Below are 19,264 nucleotides of genomic sequence, written 5' to 3'. Positions count from 1 at the left end.
ATCTACAGTAATACAGTACAGTTTACACATGCTATGTAAAAACAGAATTTGATTTATATTTTCCCAGGGCATTTGGCAGCTTACTTAAATAGTATACATAATAATAAAGCTGTGTACTTACTGTTCATAAGCCACTTCTCTCACGCAATTTTTTAAGAATATATTCTGTGGTAGAAAGGTATAATCCTTATGCAGCTGTATTTTCTTTATGATGCAGTGGCAATACGTTACGATCTTGGCAAAACCAAACATGCAACACAATTGTTTTGTTTAGCACTGGGACAAATCACACAGCTTGAATTATAACGTATTCTATACACGTCACAGAATTTATAAATGACAGTATAGAACCTACCATGCAAATGAAACCACTGCATTAATGAGGCGTGAAATAAATAAAAACGCGCATTACTATACTTTCTCCAAATTAGTGTTCAAACTATTTTCTTGGAGGGCTCTGCTGTTTGCACAAAATCTCACCTGGAGTTTATGCTGTACTGTAATCCTAGAGTTTATGCACATGCTGCCGGAGCCCCGGCGTCTCTCAGCTACTACTGCTACGACAACACCGTAAAATATTTTATTCTTGATTGTTTTAAATGTGGTGTTTTATAAGTTAGAGATTTATTTTTAAGGTTTGCCATCCGACATCACAGTTGGCGAAAGCATAATACAGTAAATGCCGTCTCTTACAGCAGGTGCTGATACGATTAGCGATGGGTTGAAACCATGAACGCCCGACCTTGCATAGTATTGCTTAGTGCCAATTGGTTGAAATGCTAAATGCCAGCACCTGCACGGCAATTGGCTGAAACAGTTGTTGCATCGCTGTCTTGCTCATTCATAAACTAAAATTATCGGGAAACAAACAAACAAAACTCCAAAATGCCGGTGCGGCTCACCGCTGGACAAACGGTGAATACAAAAAAGCGCCGATACTGTGAACTCGGTAATCATGGTATAGAAAAACTGTTGCGGTTTCAAAACCGTGGCAGTTTATACCACAGTTTACCGTAAAACTGGTATGCCGTGACATCCCTAGTAAAGAGGACATTAAGGAGACACAATAGGTAGGAGGGGGAAATGTGGTGAAAACAGTAGTGGGCAAGAACGAGGAATTAAATCGCTGGGGCAGGAAACCCACGGAGAGTGCAGAACAAAGGTGTGGCATGAATGAAGCTGGACATGGGTTTGTGCGATAATGACCTGTTTTATTTTGATTCATTTATTGTCCATTATAAAAAAGGTGTACTAAAAGTATACTTGGGGTCAAAATAGTATGATTTATACTGTCAGTATACTAAACCATATTATTTTGACCCCAAGTATATTTTATTTTCCGTGTACTTATTTTTTTATAGGCGGTATAAGAACATAAGAACATAAGAAAGTTTACAAATGAGAGGAGGCCGTTCAGCCCATCTTGCTCGTTTGGTTGTTAGTAGCTTATTGATCCCAGAATCTCATCAAGCAGCTTCTTGAAGGATCCCATTACTGGACAGTTGGTTCCAGACCCTCACAATTCTCTGTGTAAAAAAGTGCCTCCTATTTTCTGTTCTGAGTGCCCCTTTATTTAATCTCCATTTGTGACCCCTGGTCCTTGTTTCTTTTTTCAGGTCAAAAAAGTCCCCTGGGTCGACATTGTCTATACCTTTTAGGATTTTGAATTCTTGAATCAGATCATTGCGTAGTCTTCTTTGTTCAAGACTGAATAGATTCAATTCTTTTAGCCTGTCTGCATACAACATGCCTTTTAAACCCGGGATAATTCTGGTTGCTCTTCTTTGCACTCTTTCTAGAGCAGCAATATCCTTTTTGTAACAAGGTGACCAGAACTGAACACAATATTCTAGGTGAGGTCTTACTAATGCATTGTAAAGTTTTAACATTACTTCCCTTGATTTAAATTCAACCCTCCTCATAATATATCCGAGCATTTTGTTGGCCTTTTTTATAGCTTCCCCACATTGTCTAGATGAAGACATTTCTGAGTCAACATAAACTCCTAGGTCTTTTTCATAGATTCCTTCTTCAATTTCAGTATCTCCCATATGATATTTATAATGCACATTTTTATTGCCTGCGTGCAGTACTTTACACTTTTCTCTATTAAATGTCATTTGCCATGTGTCTGCCCAGTTCTGAATGCTGTCTAGATCATTTTGAATGACCTTTGCTGCTGCAACAGTGTTTGCCACTCCTCCTATTTTTGTGTCATCTGCAAATTTAACAAGTTTGCTTACTATACTATCTCTTTCTAACTTCCTTTTTGACTTGTATTTGCAGTTCCAAGTACTCTTTCTGTGTACTTTGTTTTTGGTCCCTTTTAGACGCTCTGCAAAGTGCCTTTTTTTGCTGAATATTTTTTTTAATTGATCTATTAAACCATTTTGGCCATTTTGTTTTAGATTTAGATTTGTCTACTTTTGGGATGTAATTGTTTTGCGCATCTAGTATTACATTTTTAAAAAACAGCCATCCTTTTTCTGTGGATGTTCTCTCTATTTTACTCCAATCTACTTCTGTTTGTCTCTGTTTCATACCTTCATAGTTTGCTTTTCTAAAATTGTAAACCTTAGCTTTAGTCATTACTTTTGGGGTTTTAAAAAATACTTCAAATGAGACCATGTTGTGGTCTGAGTTTGCCAATGGCTCTCTGACCTGTGTTTTAGTTATTCTGTCTTCATTATTTGAAAAGACTAAATCAAGGCATGCCTCCCCTCTGGTCGGTGCCTTGACAAATTGTGTTAGGAAGCAGTCATTTGTAATTTCCACCATTTCAATTTCGTCCGTCTTGCTCCCCACCAGGTTTTCCCATTTTATATGGGGGAAGTTGAAATCCCCCATTAGTATGGCTTCTCCTTTTCTACACGCATTTCGAATGTCATTGTATAACAGATTATTTTGCTTGGCGTCTGAATTTGGCGGTCTATAGCATGCTCCTATTATTATGCCCTTTGAATTTGCGTCCATTATTCTGACCCATATTGATTCTGCATTGTTTTCTTTGTCCTGATTTAACACCTGGGCTTCAAGACTATTTCTTATGTATAGCGCTACCCCTCCGCCTCTTCTGTCCCGTCTGTCTTTCCTATACAGTGTGTATCCACTAATATTATATTCGTCTCCATCACTCTCAGACAACCAAGTTTCTGTAACACCTATCACATCGTAGTTACTTGTTAGTGCAGTAGCTTCAATTTCTAACATTTTGTTTCTGAGACTTCTAGCATTAAGATAAATACATTTAATAGTTGTCTTACCTGAGTTGTTGCCCTTGTTTTGATGTGGTCTCCCTTCTGTTTTTTTGTTTTCTCCCCCCTTCCTTTCTAGTTTAAATGCTTCTGGACCTCTTCAAGGATCCTTTCTCCGAGTAGATTGGTTCCCTTTCTGTTTAAGTGCAGTCTGTCCCACCTATATAGATAGTCCTTGTCGTAGAATGTGCTCCAATGTTCAAGAAAGGTGAAGCCTTCCTGTGTGCACCACGATTTCAGCCATGCATTTTGATTATGTATTTCCAGCTGTCTGTATGCTCCTTTGCAAGGTGCCGGCAGTATCCCAGAAAATACCACAGTTTTGGTCTTGTCTTTTTAATTTCCTTCCTAGCTCTCTGAATTTGTTTTGCAGAGATCTTGGCTTGTCTCTTCCAATGTTGTTTGTACCGATGTGGACGGCTACTACCGGGTCGTCTCCTGTTCGTTCTAGGAGCCTGTCCACGTTCTCAGTGATGTGCTTGACAGAGGCTCCTGGAAGGCAGCACACTGTTGTAGTATGGGGGTCCAAACTGCAAACTGAACTTGCTGTGTTTCTCAATATGGAGTCCCCAACGATCATGACCTCCCTTCTTTTTGCTGCCTGGCCAGCACTGTTTATAGGGTCCAAATCAATGATAGATACAAGTCAGGAAGGTGGGACATTGCCCAGCAACACTGGGAAATGTATTTATTATTTTTGTAGTATGTTTTAATTTTTTTAAATGGGAAAAGGGTAAAGTCAACATGAATAGATTAACCATTTCCACAGTTTTTCCGGTGTTTTCCAGTGTTTATTGGCTATCCACCGATTTCATTTTTTTTGTATCAGGGGTGTTTTATCGGTTAAAACCGAAAATCAGAAGCCCTAAACATAACGTAAAATATTCTATTTTTTTTTTTTGTAAATGCAGCAAACAAGACACGCCCCCTCCTCCTAGTACACATGTTTTTTTTTATTTATTTCAAGCCTTTCTTTGTTTGTAGACTGACTACAAGACAGAGATTGCTATGATTGTGGATTTGTAAAGATGCAAAATCAGTGAAAGCCTAGTTACTTATTTTTCAATGTACCTGGAGACAACAATCCTTCATTTTGTTCCACAAATGCAACTGGGAATATATCAGAAGGAAATATTTAATCTTGAAAGTAGTCGGTTCTAGGTAGCTCAAAAATCTGGCGGTTCTAGTGTTAAAAAGGTCCTTTCACACCAACGTAACTTTTTTTTTCTGTGTTCCTATTTCTCTGTGCTCATCCGGCGTAAATGTACAAATATATATACAAAATCAGCATGTGAAATAACTGTTTTTATTACCGTGTTCAAAATGAAACATGCCTGTGTGTTGGTTTCCTCGCCCTGTGTGATGCCCCTACCGACATCGCTACAATTATATATATATATATATATATATATATTCTTCAATAATAAGAGCGCAACATTTAAATTGGTTGTTTCTGAGTAACCTACAGAGCACTGCCCCTTCAAAAATAAAAACAAACAAAACAAAATCAGAGTTGAAAAAACCTTGTCCAAGAAGCGGGGCATCACAAAGATCAGAAATAAAGACTACTAAAATAGATAAACCTATCGTTTTATCTACAGTTTGCTGGAAATAACAATAATAAAAAATGACGTTCAATGGCGGTCTGAAGTATTTTGTTTAGCAATGTTTACTTTTAGAGAAAGTGATTATTTATTTTCAACAGACTACTTGGGTACACTACATTGCATGAAAAAAAAATTCAAGAAATAAAATGTAAGAATTAATTAATATTATTTGAAGATGCAAGCCCACTTTGTTTCAAAAAATAAATTAACAAGCGTTGTATGTATGTGAAGATCACAACGGAGTTTACAGGAACATACGATCCGTGTTCATTTACATGCTCGCTCAGCCAGTACAAATCTCATTCGCTGACCTACATAGCTTCACGTAAATGCTGTGTGCATATACACAACCAAACAATTTACATATGTGTATTTTCACTGCATGACATACTGCATTTTTAAAGGAAATAAAGGAAGTGCCAAATCAAATCAGCAGTGTGGAGTAGTGGTTAGGGCTCTGGACTCTTGACCAGAGGGTTGTGGGTTCAATCCCCAGTGGGGGACACTGCTGTTGTACCCTTGAGCAAGGTACTTTACCTAGATTGCTCCAGTAAAAACCCAACTGTATAAATGGGTAATTGTATGTAAAATAATGTGATATCTGTATAATGTGAAATAATGTATAATGTGATATCTTGTAACAATTGTAAGTCGCCCTGGATAAGGGCGTCTGCTAAGAAATAAATAATAATAATAATAATAATAATAAAATGTGTTTTCACATTAAATTCCAAGATTTCAGACTTTTTTAAAAATCTACAATTGACAAAATCGTATCCTTAATTATGAGTCATTAAACCTAAATAAAACACAGACGAAAACCTCATATTAACTTTTATATATAACCTGTTGTGGTTTTAAATGTTTCAAATTCCTTAGCATTTAAATTCTAAGTGTGAGATCTACACTCAACGAAAATATAAGAGATATTGCTATTATAATACGTTCCAATGGGGACATGACATTAAAACACTGCTCTTTAAATTCACCGTTAGTTTTCTTACTTTTTTTCTCTCACACTCATAATGTGCTGTCATAGGCAAATGTGAAGCCCTGTTTAGAGCACAACTTATGCCTGCACGGCAATCACGATAGAAAGCGGGCTCATCTGTATTTAATTTAATATAATGCTGGGACGAACACAGGACTTTCACGTTTGAAGATTCCCTCACAATGTAAGTATTTGTTTGTTTTCAAAAAGTAATAAAAACCACTATATTGCTCAGAACACAGGCAGAGATCGCATAGCAGTAGGGGCAGGGGTGAGTGGCCCGTGTGTGTGCCTGTGTTTTACAGCAAGTCATTACAGCAACACATCAAAGTAGAAAAATATCACAGGGGTAAAAATACATTGTGTAGGCCTTACTACTACACAACTACTATTTATTTCCAAAAATAAACAGTACATAAAGTTGACACCGCATTTCAGGAAACCTTTATGTAGAATTATGTGTTATATATGCAGGACATTTTAATAAAACGCAAAAAAAATAACATCAGTGCGTTTCTAAAATGCAGATGTAAAAGACAACAGATCCTCTTTTCATCCCTATCCAATAATTTTGTAGTAGTTTTATGCAATGCAACATGTTAAAATGTTTCCACTGCTCCCTGCATCCTCTTTAAAAAAAAAAAAACAGCGGAGGTCTCAGTATCTCATGTAGCACTGTATCTTGTGTACCAGCAGAACAGGGTTTTAGCTGTCAGAACAGAGTGCAGACCAGAAAACGCTCTCGTTTACGTGAGGATCATCTAAAACATGACAAATTCAAAAGGAAGCTCCTGAGAATTATTAAGACTTTGATTTGGAAATAGCACATCATTTTTTTTTTTAATAACTTTTAAACAGCAAAACTGTAAATAGTTATGATGTTGACAGCTACTCTGATAAGACATTGGTACAATGTTCTACTTCTTGTTCTGATTTGTACGTCGGGAATGGGGGATTTTCAAGAGAGAACACTTTATGGTAAGCTTGTCTTTGTCTTTTCTACCATTACTTATACTTAGGGGTCTACTTAAATCGCGGTAAACGTACGTATTTTTTCGTGGACAGGTTATGGAATAAAATTAACATTAAATAAACCTAAGTAGATAATATTTCAGAGCATTATAAAAGCCTAAAAATAGTGGTACTTGCTTCCTCACTAAAACAGAGTGCTGTCATTTGTAAAAGGCAAGCATGCAATATCCCCCAGCAGTTGCTGCCGACATTCTATGTCTGGTGTGGATTTGCCCATACATTAAGACTGCACGTCTGCATCCACTGAATTGGTTGGAAGTGTAAGGCAAAGCTTTGCCAAGTTATACAGGATGTGGAAATCGATTAGAAACAGCCCCAAAACTCGGTTAAGGGCATCTGGGATTCTTTAATAAAGGCAATATATGCAGCACGTTCGTTTGTCGTGTTATTTGTCCCATCCAGGAATTTATTTTATTAGTACCGAGTCAAAACAAAGAAAACGTGCCTATTTGGGTGTAAAATTCTAACTGTGTTTAAAAAGTATGCAGCAGCAGGTTGTTTGAAGCAAGGTGACTGTGCTAGATCATACCTGTAGTGCTGATTTAACTTGACTACAACCGACAGGTATAATTTTTGTCTGCGCTGACTTTCCAGTTTGTTTTCTGAAAGCTGTTGTTTGTTTTACGTTCAGTTTAGCAGCCTCTGTAGTAGCCTCGTTTAATGTGTGATTCTGAATCTAAATAGCGATCAATCGTATTTTCTCCAAAGTCACATTACAAGAGGTGCAAAACAATTACTTCCACTGCATGTAGAGTTTCTTTGGTAAATGTCTTGATACGATCCTCAGCCGAACTATACTTTGCTTTTTTTTCTTTGTCGTCCATTTTTGGTATTTTACCTCCAATGCTCAAAACTAGAGTTTAGCAACCTAAATCAAAACAATGCAGCATGACTTTGACCCACCTCCTACAGTCTGCACAGGTCACAGAAAAACCAGTACAGACGCACTGATAGTCTGATCAAAACATTGTTGTCATTTGAACAGTAAACTAGAAAGTTAACCGCTTTGGAGTCCAAGGACGTTTTTTTTTTTTTTTTTTGCAATGCACATTGGACGGCATAGAGACAGTGCCCATAGATTTGTTTTCATAAAGTAAGAACATGAGGTTTACTTGTGCCTTATTGTAGCTGAACGAAACCAAACAAAAACTGAAATTTAACTTTAAACACTTCAAATAAAACAAACGTGGAAATGGCGTTGTAAACTGAAGGTAAAAAAAAAAAGACTCACCGTTTTGGTTCTCGTTTATTACATTCCACATAAAGTCGCAACAAAAAATATATAATATATACAATCATATAAACATCACTACACAACATTTATTTTTATTTTGCAGCAGCATGATTTTGGGAATAGGTGCAATCAACATTGCCAGATGAAAAGGAATTTGAGAACAGAACAGTATTGTTTTCAATGCATTTTTAAGAAGTAGTATGTGAATTTTGTCATATTGGGTGAAGAGATCAGTTATTACACAGCGGTAAAAAAATAAAATATGTTTGTTTGCACTGCTTTGGTATTTTGCATGTGTTTATGAAACATCAGCTACATACCAGCCTTTTATGTCTGTAGGGTTATTCAAAATACAATTGGCCTCTATTAGTATTACTGTAAGCTTGCACATTTTAACTACATTGATGATTTTTATTTAGACAAACTGGGATTTTATTGTGCCAAGTATAGGTGGTTAAAGGGTTCATGGTGCGATGTGTTCTGTGTGAAATATTTTTTTAAACGTACCGGTGAACAACCCTTTTTTATCTGTGAAAATAACGACAATTATTTATTTAGTAACATGCATTATTATGCTAAGCTTTCAAGATATATTTCTTTATGTAACATTAAGCCAATTAGATTGAGTTTATTTAATTTGAAATGGAACATATATGTGCGAGTATGCGATGGTTTTAAAAAGAGGAAGAGCAAAAAATCACTGCTGAAGTGACACTGTAAAAAGCAGTGCTGTACAAGCATTTAGCTTGCAGCGGCAGTGCTCCACAGCGCCCCTCTCAGTGCCTGACAACACTCGATCTTAATGCGTCCTTCACTCAAGCTTCACGCTACTTTCATGGACCATTCCTGCAATGTCCACGTGAATCACTTTACAATCACGCTGCATGTACTGTAGCTCTGTCCTGACCATAACACCTCCTCCTCTCAAGGGAGACTGCCAAGGGTGCCAATTTAGTTTGGTACTTGATAGTTTAGTATTTGAACCCAGGGACCTCCATCAGTAAGAGATGGCCTATAAACCTGACAATTCTACACTGTATTTAACAAAATGCTTTGACGTTTTAGATATCAATTGTAATATCTTAAGTGGCACAAGCTATACAAACTATGGCAACGATTTACAGCAACTCTAGAAGTGGGGATTGTATTGCCCATTTTTCCTTACTCAGACTCTCTACTTACTAAATATCTCGGTATCACTGAATAGATAATCGTCTCCTCTTTAAAAAATAGTATAAATGAGCAAGACATCTCAAGTAGAATGATACATCAAGATAAACCGTGACGCCAGGCTGACTGCAGGGAGGAGTTTGGTCGTACAAAGGGAACGCAGTTGCATGACTACAGCCCCCTTCGCTGAATGCGAAACCTGAGCCAGAGCGCTGTTTTGTTTGTTGTTTGTTAAGTGTCATTTGTCTTGCAGAGGAGGATTGAGAGCCAGGAGCTGCAGCCACAGAGCCAGCACCACACCGTGAGCACTACCCTTACTGCACTGCACAACAGACACGCACCATGTACCGAAGAGCACAGTTTTCGTGCACGGAGGATTCTGGTTATCGGAGTGTTGGACTTGTGTTTTGGGACTGAAACCCGTTCAACCTTACCCATTACCATTGTTGGTATAGGGTTGGATTATTGTCATTTTTGATTAGAATTATTATTTCTAAAAAAAAAAAGTGTAAAATAAAGAACAGACGTTTTTGCACTATAAAGTATTGTTTGGACATTTCCTTTTTATCCACGCACCACTCACATCCTGACAGGAGTTTGTTGCCAGATAACTTCACTCAAACAACTTGCTCACTAAATATCTTGGTATCCCTGAATATATAATTGTCTCCTGTTTAAAAAATATGCTCAAGATTTTAATGAGCAATCCCTCTCACAAGTTTAATGGTACCCTAAATATGACTCCTTTACTAACAATGCTGTTTAATGAAATTATCTGGCAACAAACTCCCCATCCCCAGTTGTACTGCTTTACTAGAAAAAGGAGAACATTGCGAGATGTCTTGCTCATTAAAATATTTAGCATATTTTTAAAGAGGAGCCGATTATCTATTCAGAGATACCAGGATATTTAGTAAGGGGTCTGAGTGCTGAAAAATGGACAATACAATCCATACCCCTACCCTTGCTGTAAATCAGTTGTTGTTGCCATAATTTGTACCATTACTGTATATAAATATTACTGCTAAAGGTCCAGTACAAGAAGCCCTACTGATGTGTTTGTTTCTGCTCGGTTTTGTGCTTATATTGTGTCAAAGTTTGGTATACTAAATGTCACCTCTGTTTTAAGATTTTCGTAAGTATGGTTCCACATGGCATTCAATTTCTACATGAAATCCTATAATTCCTCACCTGATTGTTTCCTTGCAACACTAGAAGTATCTTCAGACTCTTCATGTGAACACTGCGGTCCAGAAGCTCCACTGCTTTATCCAGGTCATCCTGTGTGGTCAGGGGTATCACAAGCTATAGGGAGGCAAGAGTTGGAATACACACTTGAATAGAATGTAACAGCTTGGGAACAGCAATTCGAAAATATAAGAGAGTGAACTAATATTTACAGGGTTGCATAGTCAATCACTGGATAAACACATATGAGAGCCATACTGTATAGATTTCCAACCTCAATATATGAATAAATAATAAAACCCACTATCTATACAAGGTCCCAGCAAGGCAATTCAAAATATAGAGGTAGCCATGGCCAGCTATAAAAATGGTGAAGTATGTCGCGATATGCTTAACGATAAAATTGACGTCAATGCGATATGCTGGTTAGTTAACCGTCCAGCATCTTCTGCATTCTAGAAACTAGTTTATAACAGATAACAGTAATTTTAGCCACGCACTGGTTAATTCCACAAACCTTTTGGCATTCCTGTAATGAGTCTGTCGTACTCATTGTACTGTTTTCGTCACCCCTGTGTTGATTCTTAACACAACATACCTCTGCATACTTCACATAGCAACAAGCAGTATACAGGAAGCTAGTAACTCTAGCCTTAGCGTACAAAAAAGTGGATCAAGCTCAAAGTCTGAAACACACTTTACATTTTTTGATTTTGTTCAACGAAACAGATTTTAAAAATATTTCAGTTTAATAATATAAACTCCCCTTTGAAATGAATAGTAGGGCTAGACTTTTAAGTTTAATGTGACGCCTCCCTCCCTTTGTCATCTATCTCAGATTATAATTAGGGGTCTACTTATATAATATTTATAATGTATAATTAGGGATCTACTTAAATCGCGGTAAATTGCGTATTTTTTGCGGGTAATAAAATTAGGATTTCGCTGACATTTCGTGAACCTGTTTAAACATTAAATAAACCTAAGTAGACAATATTTCAGAGCACTATAAAAGCCTAAAAACAGTGGTACTTGCTTCCTTACTAAAACTGAGTGCTGTCATTTGTTAAAGGTAAGCATGCAACATCCCCCCAGCAGTTGCTGCCAACATTCTCTGTCTGGTGTGGACTTAACCCATACATTGAGACTGCACATTCTGCATCCACTGAATTGGTTGGAAGTGTAAGGCAAAGCTTTGCCAAGTTATACAGAAGTGGAAATCGATTAAAAACAGTCCGAAAACTTGGTTACCCAAGGGCATCTGGCATATTTTAATAAAGGGAGTATACGCAGCATGTTCGTTGTCATGTTATTTGTCCCATCCAATAATTTATTTTATTAGTACCGAGTCAAAACAAAGAAAACGTGCCTATTTGGGTCTATAATACTAACTGCGTTTAAAAAGTAAGCAGCAGGTTGTTTGAAGCGAGGTGGCTGTGGTAGATCGTAACTGTAGTACTGATTTAACTTGGATACAACCGACAGGAATACTTTTTGTCTGTGCTGACTTTCCAGTATGTTTTCTGAAAGCTGTTTATTTTACGTTCTATTCAGCAGCCTCTGTAGCAGCCTTTTGTTTAATGTGTGATTCTGAAGCTAAATAGCGATCGATGTGCAAAACAATTACCTCCATCTGCACGTACAGTTTCTTTGGGAACTATCTTGACACAATCATCAGCCAAAATATACTTTGCTTTTTCTGCTTTGTCGTCTATTTCTGGTATTTTACCTCCAATGCTGAAAACTAGATTTTAGCAACCTAAATCAAAACAGTGCAGCACTGACTTTGTCCCAATGCTGTCAGCGGAAATGCCGACATCGGAGCAATGTCCTCCTCCAATGGCAATGCTGTCAGCACAACGGGGCGGAGTCCTCCTCCTGTGGCCCTGCTGGCAGCGGAAAGGCTGACACCGGGGTGACCCACTCCGGCAGTGGAAATGCTACCCATGGCAACATTGGCAGCGGCAAGGCTGACAACAGCAATGCTGTCAGCGGACGTGCTGACAGCACCAAGGCTGACTCCTCCAGCAAAGGCAGGTGCGCCAGTGTACATGCTGCCAGTGGCGGTGTGGCCCACTCTGCCAGAGGCCACAGCAAATCCCTGGGGGTCAGCAGCAAACAACCTAGAGGTGGTGGCGAACAAGCATCCCTGGGCGACGGCGAGCTGGCCTCCCCGGGTGGTGCAGGCTCGGCAGCCTTATGCGGTGCAGACTCAGACAGGAGTTGATCCTTGGGAGGTAGCTTCAGCTCCTCTGGTGGTGGTGGCAGGAGCAACAGGTAGTCTCTGGCGGTGGAGGTAAGAGCAATAAGTGGTCTCCCTGTGGTGGTGGAGGTGGGAGCTGCAGGTAGTCTCTCTAGCAGTGGAGATGGGAGGAGCAGGTAGTCTCACTCTAGCGGTGGAGGCAGGAGCAGCAGGTAGTCTCCTATATCTGAAGACGGGTACAGCTCTCCCTCGGTCACTGGAGACTGGTGATGCTTTCCCTCTGTCACTGGAGACTGGTGCAGCTCTCCAACAGTCACTGGAGACTGGTGCAGCTCTCCCTCAGTCATTGGAGACGTGGGCTTACCCCTCTTGGGCTGTGGACGCCCGGCCTTCCCCCTCTTGGGATGTGGACGTTCGGGCTCCTTAGCTCGCCTCTTGAGGTGGAACCAGTCGTCTGAGGTGTCATCCTCTTCCCAGCAGACCAACTCCTAGAAAAGCCTCCCCAGGCGACGGCGAGCTGGCTTCCCTGGGAGACGGCCTAAGTCTTGGAGGTGCTGTTATCCCGATTCTGACACCAAATGTGAACAGGCTGGCTGGTGTGATGTCAGGCCAGGAAGTAGACAGAGATCGTCTCGCAGAGATTTTGGACTACATACAACCGCCGCCCCAGCAAAATGTGCGGCTCCATTTTAAAACGGCTTCAATATGAAAATGAAAAACAAACAATCGGATACAACTGAATATTTTTATTTATGAACATCATACATAACATTTTCAGAGCAGAAACACTGTATTTACATTGAAAATTAAACTTTTTTCTTATTTTTTTCAAAACGAGCACATATACATAAACATGAAAAACTGTAATAAAATAAACTTTACGCAATAAACTTCTGTGTAAACAGGTGTAGAAAGCTGTATGCACATATAAAATTATAAAACATAAATAACTAGTTATAAAAACAGCATAAAACAAAAATATAACATAACTTATGCGACGTGAAAGCACTTTGAGTGAAATAGCTTTCTAAGTACAATCTACGCAGAAAACACACTTTTCAACTGTACCAGTGCATTTGCCACAGACTGCCTTTTCACAATGGGCGCAGACATAAAAAGTTCTGTTTTTATTGCATTTAGCAACCTGGCATTGTCTTTTATTCCGTGTGCAGTGCTGGCGAAAGGTTGAGAGGCATTTGCCAGCCAGCTTTCGTGTCTCTTATCAAAATGTTTCTGCCGTAGCTCCAGGGCTAGCCGCAAAATGAAGTCCCTCCAAGTGATTGTGTTGCTGGTGCACTCCTTGTACAAAACCAAAGAGCTGATGGCTGCCAGGTCCAAAACATTATAAAAAACAGGGGTGGCACAGTCGTTCTGCCTGAGGAGTGTAGTGGAGTGCAGGGGGGCTCGCACGGCTTGAGGAGTGTAGTGGAGTGCAGGGGGGCTCGCAGGGCTTGAGGAGTGGAGTGGAGTGCAGGGGGGCTCGCAGGGCTTGAGGAGTGGAGTGGAGTGCAGGGGGGCTCGCGCAGCTTGAGGAGTGTAGTGGAGTGCAGGGGGGCTCGCAGGGCTTGAGGAGTGGAGTGGAGTGCAGAGGGGCTCGCGCAGCTTGAGGAGTGTAGTGGAGTGCAGGGGGGCTCGCAGGGCTTGAGGAGTGTAGTGGAGTGCAGGGGGGCTCGCGCAGCTTGAGGAGTGTAGTGGAGTGCAGGGGGGCTCGCGCAGCTTGAGGAGTGTAGTTGAGTGCAGGGGGGCTCGCACGGCTTGAGCTGTTGGTGGTAACTCTCGTTCACAGTCCCTACCAAAGTGTTTTGTTTTTTTTCTTCAACTCCCTGGCCAAATGGAGAGAAATAAAAAAATTGTCAGTCATGACACTTCGTCCTTTGCCCAAGTACGGCTCCATCAGCCTCAGCACAACACTGTCTTCCAGTCTCTCACCAGCAGGGCGCGTTTCGTCCTTTCCCAGGTAGGGGAAACCATTTACAAGGTATTTGGAATCCACGTCAGCTGCCAGCCTGAATTTGATGCCAAACTTGTCTGGTTTGTTGACCATATATTGTGACCAGCGACAGCGTGCCTTTGTGGGAAACAGCTGCTCATCCACGGTGATGTTAGGTCCAGACTTGTAACAGGCAATGCTATTTGTGATGAAGCTGCCCCAAACCTCTGATGCCATGGCAAATTTGTTTGTAATAAGTCGGGCTGCTCTTGTTGTTCTCAAATCATAACTTATGAATCTCAAGATTTCCCGAAAGCGATTCCGTGACATTGTTTCCTTGAAGAAGGGAAGACCCCACTCTTGTGACCAGTAGCTCTCCACATAAATGCTTTTGCCCACATATGCACCACGCACATACAGGATTGCAATGAAAGCTTGTAATTCCTCTAAAGACAGTCCTCAAGGGTCAACATTCAGTACCTGCTGTGCCTCTGCCACGGTACAGCGCTGAATGTGAAGCAGCAGTTGCATAGAGATCACCAACAGAAATGCACTGAGTGGGGTATCTATGTTTCATTTTGCGTGCGGTGTTGGGCCTGAAGCTTCAGACAAAACATTTTCTGATGTTCGTTTTCTCAAAGCCTCATCACCGTTATAATTTTCCAAACTGTCCCGTCTTTGCCCGTCTCCTGAATTACGCTTGGAGAAGCTGATTCAGCAGGTGTAGTTGTCCTTGGTGCTGGTGGTGCTGAAGCGGCAGATGCAGGAGAGGCCGCAGGGACAGGCACTTGTTGTGTTTGACCTGTAGGTAAATCCGGCTCTGTGTCCTCACTTTCACTGTCGGAACTGCTAGCTTCGACAGCCCAGGATGCCTTGCTGTCATTATCACTCACCTCGCCATCAGAATCGCCTTCAGCCAAATCTTGTAACAGTTCAAGCACTTCTTCCGTATTCAGTACTCATCTTTGAGCCATCTTCTTAGTCAGTATACAGATAATAATGAATTGGAGTGCCCACAGCAGAGTCTAATAAAACGCTAACACCAGCCAGCCTGTCGCCAGCCCTACACCTAATACAAAAGAATTAGCATACATGATCAAGAGGTGACTGATCAAGGCATTGATCACAACACATGGGTTTGCAATGTTCTCAAGATTGAATTACAATGTGTATATTTTGTGACAACTACTAATAAAATAAATAATAATAATAACAATAATAAATGATGTGTAGAATGACTTTCATTAGTGTTTCAGCACTCGACAGGAGTATATAAGTTCTTTCACAATGACTTTGATTTTATTACAAAGCCCAGACTAAATTGTCGGCTATACTGTATTGATTTCAATATGCCACATAAACTGCGGATCTGGCGGTTGAAGAAGCAAGTGCTTATAACGTATTCATTTTTACGATTCTGCAGCTGAAACACTGTATGGGTATTTGATTCAGATATTTAGTAACACTTAAGTACGGACATTCACAAGATATTCACATACACGGAGATATTTAAATTTCAATTGGAAAACCGTTCAAAAAGCAGCTATGGCGGTGCTAGTGTTACGTCCACAGCGCTCCTTGCTGTTTAGTTTAATTCATTTTCTACTTTATTTTGCCACCTGGAGGCAGGACAAATGAAGTGCATCTGATTCAAGGATGGTCAGAAAAAACAAAAATGCAAAGCTGTGAGATTTCTGTGTAATTGCACTGTGACAGTCTTGTGACTGGTAAATAGCTAGCCGTGGCTAGCATCGTATAGGCAATGAAGATGCTAAATGAATGAATAGAGTTTTACTAGTTTATTTTTTAGTATTTATATACATCTTATATACATTGAGTGTTTTATAGTTCTGGATGAATTCATCATACAGATGGATGATGTATACTGTGAAGACACAATGCATTTTATAACAGTATATATAGATTTTTTTTATAGATCAGTATAGGACTTGTATGCCAAATGAATTAGTGTGTAAGTTATTGCACCATACCTCATTGTTTGTGTAATGTAGGTCCATTGATTGACCAAAGGCCACCTTAGCCTTTGAAAAGAGGTCCTCTAGTTTCACTGGGCGGTGGAACTGCAGAATTCTAAAAAAAAAAAAAAAAAACACAAAACAATGCTTACAAGTATACAAAAATAGAACATGAAGAAAAGAATACATACCAAATTGTATCACGCTTGAATTAAATGTTCTTAGGATACAGATAAATGCCCACTACATCTTGGTTTGTAGTTTAGAACCAAGTGATTTCAAATAATGAATTGCAAATGCAATTGTAATGTTACAAATCATACAGAAGTATTTAATGGATTCACTATTGAATTGGGATGAATAGTTACAATCTCACCTCTTTTCACCTCTATACTCAAACTTCACTCTGACATCATTCTGAAATAAAAAGACAATCAACATCAATTTGTTTAAATAATATAACAAAGATGTCAGTAACATATATATATATATATAGACACACACACACACACACACACACACACACACAGTATCTATATATGAAGGGTGTGCTGATACAGTGCAGTCCGTTTATAAGAAATCACTGATATAAGAATCAACTGCATATAGTGAACAAAACCACTGGGACCAAATCATTCCTATACCAACCAATGTAAAATAATCTGCTTGTAAGAATCAAGCAATCCGCTTATAAGAATCATTTCGGGGCAAACTGACTACATGTAATACAGTACTTAATCAAGTGCAATGACGTGTACAGCCAATAAAAGCTGCTTTTGAATTTGAATTTGATCACATCTAGCGTGATTAGGCACGTATGCAGCGAGGATAGTGCAATGATGCAGGAAACACTGCATTTTTGTAATCAAACGTGACTGCACCACTGCATTGTGCAGGTATGTTTTTTTGTGTTCTCTGTTAGTGAAAATGTGTTTCAATAAAGTGAATACACATTAATTGAATACATACTGAGTACAGCAGTGTTACTGTGTGATATGCATGTAGAGGAAGTGGGATTTCGGCGCGGCGCGGTGAGAAGGGGGGGGCAGGGGGAGATTGCAGAGCTTTGCATCTCCGCTTAATGAAAAACTGTGTGATTTGCATTGCAACAGAAAATAAGTAAGCCATAGATGCCTAAATGCAGTGGTAGTGCTGATAGTAAAATACTGTACTGTGATGTCATTTTAATTCAAAAGTAACACTACACGTAACACTGCACGGCAGTTAAACTTGGCACCCTCACGTACTTGATCGCTTCTCAAGTACACTGTAGTAAAATAGGATTCTGCAGCCTTGAGTAAACATAACCATGATCATATGACAAGCTGCTTACCCACAATAACTTGTTTTGTATTATCCTCAATGACTGAGCACCATTGATGTCTGTATATTGTATTTAAACTGCTGATGGCACGCTTTTGCTAATTGTAATGCGACAGAGTGGCCGAGGGCAGTGTAAATTATCAGGCTGGGGTCTCGATTTAGAGTTTTAAACCGGTGTTGGTTTTATTTTTCTTACACTGCAGTGGCAAAACAACCGCTAATAAAACAAACAAAACAAACCTAGCTCTCAGCTGGAGCACTAACTAACAGTACTTCGTGTGGAACAAACACTAGATCTCTTACTCGAGTTTTGGTTTCTTTTTGTTACTTCTGCTTCCTTACACCTCTGTACCTCAATCACAAAGCTATCAGCTAAGCCATTTCTATCGAGGTGTCATTAACTTTAACAAGCAGTTAACCAACTGACTATTATCCATAATTCGTTAAAGAAAGCAGCTGTGGATTTTTCGTGGGCGTGCATACATGCGGGAACTTGTGACATCTAGTGGTCAACACGTTACACTGAAGCCAGGGAACAAGCTTGTATCATTCTCATACTAAGTTTGATTCTGCACCACAGTAATCATATCGATCAGCTTTTAAGACTCATCCACTTATAAGAATCAAAACACCTGGGATGGATGTGAGTACCTATAGCGGTTGTAGTGCTTCAGTAAAATATGTACTGAATACCTAGTGTACAATACAGTTTAAGAGAAGTGCTATGGTAGAATATGTTTGAAATACAAAATATACGTTAACACTAATAATTTTAATTTTGAAAAATGAGCACCGTCCGTCCCTCCCTCCTCCAGCTTGTGTTATCCAGAGGCTGGATTTAATTTCTTCATTTGCCAGCTTGACAGTAAAGCATTGTATAGCGTAACCTGTACTGAAGAAATGTCTCGAAACACCTCTGCTGTTTGGGATGTTTTTGTTAAATGCCCCAAAAAGTTGAATACAAACTGTGCAAGAGACTGTTGATGTATCATGGAGGCACATCCAATCTCCGGGGTCACTTGACAAGAGTAAATTCATATTATTATTATTATTATTATTATTTTTATTTTTTTTGTAGTAATGAAATATGACTTTGACTGAACCTGCTTGAACAGGTGACTTAAATAAAGCTTTGTTTATATTAAACAATGTATTCATATTTTAAAATGGACTGGTTGCACACACTGCATGCAAAAAAAAATAATTGAAGACCCCAAGGAGTTTTATCCACGCATATGTAAGACATCCGATTGTAATGACAATTAACTTGTTCTGTCAACATGAAAATATACTAGGGTACACACTTATTTTGATGGCTATATCATTTATATTAAATGATTTATTTCTGTTTTAAAA

General features: G+C 39.3%; 1 protein-coding gene across 2 annotated transcripts in view; it reads right to left on the bottom strand.

Annotated features, from left to right (window-relative positions):
* The window catches only part of LOC117414908 (mitogen-activated protein kinase kinase kinase 2-like), a 67,613-nt gene that overhangs the window by 35,112 nt on the left and 13,237 nt on the right, over positions 1-19,264 (bottom strand). For both annotated transcript variants that reach the window (XM_059026587.1, XM_059026586.1), the window contains exons 4-6: positions 16,962-17,002; positions 16,601-16,700; positions 10,480-10,593 (exon numbers count right to left, since the gene is read on the bottom strand). In XM_059026587.1, coding sequence (XP_058882570.1) covers positions 10,480-10,593; positions 16,601-16,700; positions 16,962-17,002 — 255 coding nt within the window. The remainder of the gene's footprint in view (positions 1-10,479; positions 10,594-16,600; positions 16,701-16,961; positions 17,003-19,264) is intronic.

Source organism: Acipenser ruthenus, chromosome 7 (assembly GCF_902713425.1).
Source record: "Acipenser ruthenus chromosome 7, fAciRut3.2 maternal haplotype, whole genome shotgun sequence".
Lineage (NCBI taxonomy): Eukaryota > Metazoa > Chordata > Actinopteri > Acipenseriformes > Acipenseridae > Acipenser > Acipenser ruthenus.
Note: the sequence above shows the minus strand (reverse complement) of the source record. Positions and strands in the feature narration are given on the sequence as shown.